The sequence below is a fragment of the Protobothrops mucrosquamatus genome, unplaced genomic scaffold, assembly GCF_001527695.2.
Source record: "Protobothrops mucrosquamatus isolate PMUCROS unplaced genomic scaffold, P.Mucros_1.0 scaffold353, whole genome shotgun sequence".
NCBI lineage: Eukaryota > Metazoa > Chordata > Lepidosauria > Squamata > Viperidae > Protobothrops > Protobothrops mucrosquamatus.
In genome coordinates this window covers 309,313-318,214 of record NW_015386688.1, presented here as the reverse complement: position 1 = coordinate 318,214, position 8,902 = coordinate 309,313, and the positions used below count along the sequence as shown (strand labels likewise).

Sequence of the window (8,902 nt, the reverse complement as noted above, 5' to 3'; positions counted from 1 at the left end):
CAAACACCTCCCTTCGACCAGTCCGCTCCCACAGAGAGGGCCTTCTTAGAGTGCCGTCGGCCAGACAATGCCGGCTGGCGACCCCCAGGGGGAGAGCCTTCTCTGTGGCAGCTCCTGCCCTCTGGAATGACCTACCCCCTGACCTACGTACAGTTGCGGACCTGCGCCTTTTTCGCCGAGCCCTGAAGGCCCATCTATTTTGTCCGGCCGGCCTGGCATAGTTTGATTATGTTTCAGTGGGGGGTTTTTGTATAGGTGTGTTTTTAGAACAGGCCTATTATTTAATTCGATTTTAAAACAGAAACTATTTATTTATTATCGTGGTTTTTAGTATCGCCTGTTCACCGCCCTGAGTCCCGCAAGGGAGATAGGGCGGTATATAAATTTAATAATAAAGTAAAATAAAAATAAAAATAAATAGGAAAGCATAGAGAAATTGATTGGATATAAATGGGATGTAATTGGAATATCCAATTGATCAAAATTAGAAAACCAGAATCAATTGTAAATCTCCTCTTATAATTAATATTGTGGGGATGTGGGGAATCTAGGGCAGGGGTGTCAAACTCGCAACATCACGTGATGTGTCGCAACATATCACAACTTTTTTTCCATTGCCAGCAATGGGGTGGGCACGGTTTTGGCATGACGCATCTGGCCCGCGGCAGGCAGTTTGACACCCCTGATCTAGGACATTAATCTCTCTCATGATTAGATACTGGATACAACGTCTGAAAAACTGATGTTGAATTTAAGTATCACTTACTGTAGCTGAAAGCAGATTTGACCAACATGGAGAATTGACAATAATGTTTAGGCTTAATCTCATCCATTTTGTATCATTCTTCCATTGAACTGGAAGTTTTTAATGAAAATATTTACTGTTGACTATGTCTGCAATTACTTCTTCTACCCCATAAAAAGTATCTAACAGTATTGCTTGAACAAGGACTTTTGGTAGTGTCCATTTAAGATTTGCTAAGTAAAAAGGCACTTCTTATGCAACTCAATAACTTTTTTTTAATTTTCCTTTTATTGAAGCAACCTATTTATTGAATTAGGGATCTGTAGGCTGCAGTAGTTAATCAATCTTGGCCAATCTTTATGAAGAAAGCATGGTCAGACTTGGCTAATGTTTATGATGGGGGACCTTAAGGAATTCTCAAGGTTGCACACTAGTCTGGAAAAGTAAAAAAAAACCAACCAAAACAAAACCTGAGAAGAAGGCAACAGTAAATTACTTCCTAAAACAAACAGTTTTAACCTGACCCTCAACCTTCATGGACCCATCTGAATAGTTACCAGGAGTCAAATTTACTCAAGGAAAACATTATAATGTTTTCCTATTATGAAGAACATGCTCATATCTCATAGAATTGATTTCTTAATGAAGGGGAGGGGAACAGCCCTAATAATCTATTTGCAAATTAGTTTGAGGCTAATTTGCTTTCTTTAATTGGGGAACATGGACTACCTATAAATCTTTACAACCAGAATGTTTTTTTAAGCAAGGAATTGCTGAGAATTAGTTCCTTTTCTGTGCTGCACTCTGTTAATTTATATAGTGCTCCCAATTACTGAAAGCATTTCGTGTACATTACTTCTTGTCAACTTTATGACTGGTCTATAAAGTAAATCATTATTGGCTTCATATTACAGAAAGGGGAATTCAGGCTGAAAGAGAGTAGTTTGCCTAAAACCAATTAGTGATTTCATAGCAATAAGCAGATACAAAATAGGGATTTTCTGACGCAACCCTGAGTAATGCCAGCTGCCTAATATGGTATGATTTAATCTAACCTCTCTCTTTCTTTTTAAAGCAGTCTGTTTTTAAAAAGCCACATACCTTTTTTGTCAGAGATCTTCTTGAATAACTGTGGAGTAGAATTGCTACTATGAACTTCTACTGCCACCTGGGTTCCTAAAATAAATAATAATTTTGTAGTCAGTGAATTTTGGGAAAGACACTTCAGATGGCACAGCATACAAATATTCTATTCCATAGTGAAAATATATACAGAAAAGGCAGTTCCACTTCCCAATGCAACTTGCTATGCAACCTCCAAACCTGAGGTCAATTAATTACAGGAAAGGGCAGGGTTGCGAACAAACTTGGTGACAACTAGGCAGCAGCATAAACTTGTGTGAGTAACTTTCTGTTCAACCAGACAGCTTCCATTCAATATTGAATAATTCTCTTCTTCCATCTCAGTTTGTCATCACACATTACAGCCTTTGAACAATAAAGACAACAGTGGAGGGGGGAGGATGAAAGCCTTCAGCAGTGAGTAGATTTTCACAGTACCAATCAAGGAGAATATTTGTAGCTCAGGGTTGAAGTGAGGGGTCCTTGGTTCTCTCTGAGCTCAGCTGTTTTCTTGCAGACATTTCATTACCCAAACTAGGTAACTTCAGCAAGCTTATATCTGGTTCACCTCTTCATTTTACAAGGTCATCAACTTTTTGTTCAACTGTTTTAAGTTCCTTCAGATCTTGTTTGTTTTCTATTATTTCCATTACTGTTCATTTATCTGTTCATTTATTTGATAGTAAAAGACACAGAATTACTTTTCAGGAGCTGATTTCTTGTATAACTATGCCACCTTTCTGCTTCTTTTCAAGAAAAGGTATATTAGGGTTATGGGATGGATCAATCTTAATCCAGCTCATTTTTTTTTTCAGAATTGAGCTGCAAAGGATGAAATGCTGCCAAGAAGTAAAGACATGTTATGACAGCCATGTCTCCTTGCCTTTGATATTTCCTCATCAAACAGGGAAATTTAGCTGAGAGCCTCTGGGCATTTACTGATGTATTTTAGGATTTCTTGTAGTTTCTTTGCAAACAATGAAACCAAGTAATCACTCTGACAGTCCTTCCTTTTCTTTTGAAGAAGGAAGGGGTATTTTTTCTTCTTCTTCTTCTTTCTATTACAGGTAAATCCTTTCTGTTCATTCTCTTTGAGATATAGCTTAATTATGCTTATTAAATTTGTTTCCTGGACAAAAAGGTTGCTGAAAAAGTGCAAGGAGATTAGGACAGCAGGGAACAAAGGGTAGATTGCCTGAAAGTTCATAAATTGGAAAGGGGAATAAAGGTCAATTGTCAATTCTGTCCACAGTAAGTAGGCTTTTACTGTATAATCATCCTGTCATACATAGAATTTTATATAAGGTACAGACATTACTATTTTCCATTTGTACATCTTTCCAGAAAAGAAACGAGATTAGAGATATGTAATAGCTTCACCTTATTCCATTTGGTAGCATATCCATTTGGAAGTATATGAAATCTTAAAAATTATAGTAAATTGCATGCGGTAGTACTACCAGTTCTGATCTTTGGTTCATTGGCCTCAATAAAGTTTATATCAAATGCAGGAAAACTTTTTGGTTACACAGTGTGCAATATCTTTGCCCCTCTTTTCTTTGCAAATGGGATTAGCAGTTTTTTAGAGACAAAATGGGAAAATGCCTCTTAATCTCCTCCAAATGGAGGAAAATGCATTATGTTGTTGGAACAATAAAAGCCCTTATGACACCACCCCTCCCTTAGTGAGGTCACACATCAACATCAACCACCTCTCATCTACCAGCAACCTCAAATAAAGATATAGATAAAAGCTTTTTTTTGCTGGCATTTGACACTTGGGTTGCAACTGATTAAATGAGTTTCTCCAGGAAATCAGCTGGCACTGACAAGCAAATATAAAATGGAACCTCTTCAAGATAAGGGAAATCACAATACTTCCCTTTGAGGCCAGACCCCCTAATAAAATACCACACCAAGGAAGAGATTTACCACCCCACCCCCTCAAAACAAGGAATGGATCCTCCTCTCCTGGACTTCACATGTGCTTAGGGCAGAAACACCTCAATTTACATATCTAAGATATTTCACATCAAAGTCCAATACTCCTCAATTAAAGCCCTTTGTTACTATAAGTACTACCATCTTAGCTTCCTAGCCTGGTAGCCTACCCCTGACAGCTGATTTTTTTTTTGCTGTTTTTATCTCCTCTTTAATGGATAGAGGCATCCTCTACCCATTTACTCAGCCACAGAACAGACAGAATTTTATTCTAATGTTGTGTCTTGAGGGACTTTTACAGGCATTCTGCTAGTGCACATACACAGACAGACAGACACATTCCAAAATGCAAAAAAAAAAGTGAAAAATGGTCCTGCTCACTCTAACGCGGATACTGAGTGGTACACACAGTGAGCAATCTATAGTTTATCAGAGTTCTGTATCAATGGGATATTTTTAAAGGACATAATTACCACAGACCATCAATGGAGAAAGCCCTCATCTAAATATGGTTCAACATTTGACCAGTGGGGTCAGTAAATTTCCCTCAGTCTAGCAGAACTGATGAATTAAAAAATTATTGCATTAATAATGTAAATATTTTGAGTTCTCTTATCCTTTTCTTCACTGAGTCATTGATTTCAATGAACTAAAAAAGAAGAAAGGAAATCAGGGAACTTCAATTAGCATTCTTCCTCAAGACCTCTTTAAATGTTATTAGAGCTTGTAATCCACTTGCCCCAATTGGTCATTCTTTGGATATGCAGTTCCTGGCTTTCCCAGTCAGATTATATATATATTTTTTATACATTCAAAATCTGGGAGCATTGCAGGTACCGATTTCTATGGCTGGTGGGAGCTTTCCAAGATTCCCACCATGAGTCTTTTCCAGCTCTTTTGAAGAGTTTGGAAATGGAACTGGGTATTGTTTGTAAAAGCATCATGTATCATGGAGCTACAAGTCTTCTATTACAAAGGCTTGGAAAACAATTTTCATGAAACTCCCCTTTCTAGAGGTATCTAGTTAATTAGTGATGGAGACTGAATGCTGGATTAAATGAGACTTTATTCTGGTCAAGATAGACTATTCTCCCATTTGCATGAAAATAAGATTCATAACTGATGCGAGCTGGAATGAAAAAAAAAGTTCTAATAGAAAATACAGTTCAAGGTAGACCTGCTCTGGTTACTTCAATAATTCAAATCTAAAGGATTTCCTTTTAATGTTTTACTCAATAGGAACAGATTAATTTCCAATTTTCTTTCAAACTCTTGGGTTTTTTTTAAACCCAGTGACAAGGCCACTGTCCACATTGTGAACTCAAAAAGTACATGTTAAAGGTGAACTGGAGTCTATCAGTCCTGATCATTCCAGCAAGCTTTTAAGGGGAAGTTCTGCTTGTTTGTGCTTGAATGCCAATACAATCTTGCATGATCCAGGATCTGGTCATAGCACTATTTTTCTGTCAGCAGGTTCCTTTCAATTTCCCTTTCAACAGAAATGCCCTTCTCTGTTAATTTCCTGCTGCTTGGGAACTAATTAAATAAAATCAGGAAGCATAACCCCATCTCTTTGACACAAATTTAATTCCACTTCGTTTGGAATATATGAACAGAATTCAGTGCCTTTACAGACCTTTCCATTGCTTTCCAAACCTTTTTAAGTGCTTCACAATTTTTATGTTATTCTAGAGAATAAAAATTGCAGAAACATAGGGAACCATCAGCTCATTTGCTAGTTTGCCACATACCTTGAGGCGAGCAGGTTGTAATGACTTGTTGCTTGCGAACCGCATAGCCTGGAGGAAAAAAGAAAATATTAAATGACAGAAGCAGTATTAAATTAGGTGAGTAGAAACAAATAAGATCTGGACCTAACTTTGGTATATATTGTCACCTCATAACTATGTTCCACATTTAATGATTACTGAGTGTGCTTAGTTCTCATTTCTGCCTGTTTCTTCCCTCTCCCTTCCCCTCTTTTCCCCTCCCATCTCTCTTTTTCTATCTTCCTAAATTTGTTGTAAAATCTTATTTCTAATTTTGTAAACCTTAAGATTCTGCAAACTTTCCTGGGGACAATAACGAGCCATGATTTCTTAAAAGAGAAGTGGCCACTGGTAATAAACAATCCAATCATCAAAAGCAATGGCCTTTACTTTACAAACTCATCTCTAGTTTCTTGTTTCCAAGCATTAAATATCTTACCTCATACATTCCACACTTAAAATCCACTACTCTCCCAGGGATTCCTTTGGGAGGCTCTTCCAATTCCTTAAGCAATTGCTTACTTATATGTTCTCTTCAGGCTGATTCTCTTCCAACTTGCAGGAATCTGCCATTGGAAATACTTATCTTTACCAAGGCATTCCAACTACACTGCATCAGTTCCCCAGTCCTTAGATCTGTAGTGGATTAGAAAATCCTTTGCAGATCCTATGGCCCCCAAGATAGGGGAAAAAAAGCCTACTGAAGTATATACAAAATGCTCCTAAATGTCTCTTGAGCGTTCCTATTTGTGATACCTAGTTTATGTGGAAATTTTTCAAAAACTAGCAAGAAATGAGGACAACAAGGTGAATGAAGTTCCTGCAGTTTAAGTTCAAGGCATTAAGAGAAAGTGCAAAGCAGAGTCTTCAGGTTATATTTATACTTTGTAGTAAACATCTATTATTTGTTCCAAATTAATAAGAACTGAAGTCTTGTGCCTTCTTGAACCATGCTTTGATCGTGAAAGTGTAATAAGATTCTTCTTTATTCTTAAACAAACTGGCAAAACTCTGTTTAATTGCATTCCTCTCAGCTTTTGCTATGACAAGATGGTTTGCCAAGGTTTTACATATGCTCTTGGAGAGTTTTTAAGAAGAGACTGGACAGCCATTTGTCCAAAATGGTATAGGGTTTCCTGCCTGAGCAGGGGGTTGGACTAGATGACCTCCAAGGTCCCTTCCAACTTTACTATTATTATTATTATTATTATTATTATTATTATTATTATTATTATTATTACTACTACTACTACTACTACTATTACTACTACTACTACTACTATTGAAGTTTATACAATTACCTAGTTACACATAGCTACATATACAGTAGTTACACACTGAATAGTTTCAACGACTATATTACATAGCGCATTCTATTCAGCATCTATGCTGAAACAAGCTGGCTTTTCATTACAAAATGGTTACTCCTGAAACGTAATTTTCTGTATATCTCAGAGCCAAATCAGATGACACATAACATTTGTAATCATACTGTTTCCAGTTTTATGTACTTGTGTGTGAATGTTTCTATCTTTGTGGTTTTCTTGGTAAAAGAATATGCTAACATGAAGACCTTGGAAAATATATTCAAATGCTCTAATATGTCTGCACCTACAAAGATCACAACAGGACAGGCAATAATATTCCATGTGACACTGTATGATAGTGAAAATTGGAAAGGGTATTAATAGTTTTGAATTTTGTGGAGAACACCATGGACAGCCAAGAAAACAAATAAATAGACCATCAAACAAATCAACCTAGAATTCTTATTTAAGGCACAAATGACAACAAATGACATTGGACATATTATGCAAACTACTAGCTTTCTGGAAAATGATTTGGGTAAGATGGAAAGAAAGAGAAGAAGAAGATGCCAAAGGGGATGAACTCAGTTACAGTGGTGAGAAGTGTACTGTTGGAAAATCTGAAGGATCAGTTTAGGGACAGATCATCATGGACAAAATTTATCTATGTGATGACTAAAGATTGACACTGATTTGATGGCTCATAAGCACTCAGTCAAACTGGACCACTTAAATTGTGGAATTACACAGAGAAATTTGAACCATAGCTTTCACTTTTTTTTCCTCAGAAGCAGTTTTTTTTAAAAAAAAACCTGATCCTTTTGGAGGATCACTACTCTGTGATCATGGACATTCAAGCAATGGACGAGGATGAAGGGTATCATCCATTGTATTTTCAGGACATAAATTTAGGAAAAGCTTTTCATCCTAATATCTGGAGAAAATCTGTGCGTCTAAATATTGTATTGATAAGGAATAGTCCTCTAAAATAAATAACCAACCAAAGGAATTAATAAGGCATCCCTAAAAAAAATTAATATTAAAATCCTTGCCCAAACTTTATATGGTGATCAAGTGGGACTTTTTACGTAGAAAGATTCTCTTGAGTCTACATAGAGAAAATGTCTAAGGTCCATTCTATCAGCTGTAAAGTGTACCTCAACTATAGAAAGTAAGGAAGATGACCTTGATTGAAGTATGAAAGATCTGTTGTGAGGGCAACAAAGTGTGAAAATATTTTAAGTCCAACACAATCAGATTTGCAAGACTGTTGTCAGTCTACCCATTGGGTAGACCAATCAAGAAATCTTTTCCCCAGGAAGATTAAAACTACTTTTGCTGAGATTGGCTATACTAATGGCAGAACCTTGCAAATCTAATTTGCTATATCTTCTCCTCCTAGTCTTTGCCTAAGCCACTTCCAAATGTTAGCTAGATTTAAAATATGTTTCACTTCTTGTCAGCCAGGCTGCGGCGCGCACGCGTGCGCACACACACACACACACACACACACAAACACACACACACAAACACACACTCCGTCAAGGTCATCTTCTTTACCTTCTGAACTGACACAGTAGGTAGGCCTGAGAACAGGAGTGCCCAAAATAGAAGTTATTACAAATTGGCTGGAGGTAACATTCTTCCTTAATGGTCTGGTTCTGTTAATTTGGAAGGGCAACCACTTCTCATCATGGATACTAACAGTAAATCAAAGACGGGTGTTCTGTGCTCACTACAGATTTGCTATCATCAGGTTTGATCAGGCAAAAAGACAGTCCTTAAAAGGTTGATTGATGCTGAATACCAAACCAAAGTTAGCACTCCTTCCTGGAACTGCCCTGCCTGATAGTGAGAGGCACATGGCAGTCTGCACACTGTTTAGACAGGTTAAACTTCCCTGGATTCAGAAAGACATTTTTTAAAGTTAGGCACAGTGTATTCCCATTGACTTTATTACAGGGAATATTCAGCAAATGCTCACTAACAGAACACATCTGCTCTTATGACTCTTAGGA

The 8,902-nt window shown here is 37.1% G+C and overlaps 1 protein-coding gene across 1 annotated transcript in view; it reads right to left on the bottom strand.

The window, feature by feature from the left end:
• Window positions 1–8,902, bottom strand: part of KY (kyphoscoliosis peptidase) — a 34,316-nt gene that overhangs the window by 19,966 nt on the left and 5,448 nt on the right. Inside the window, exons 2-3 of the mRNA XM_015815597.2 lie at window positions 5,560–5,607; window positions 1,847–1,921 (exon numbers count right to left, since the gene is read on the bottom strand). Of these exons, the coding sequence (XP_015671083.1) occupies window positions 1,847–1,921; window positions 5,560–5,607 (123 nt within the window). The remainder of the gene's footprint in view (window positions 1–1,846; window positions 1,922–5,559; window positions 5,608–8,902) is intronic.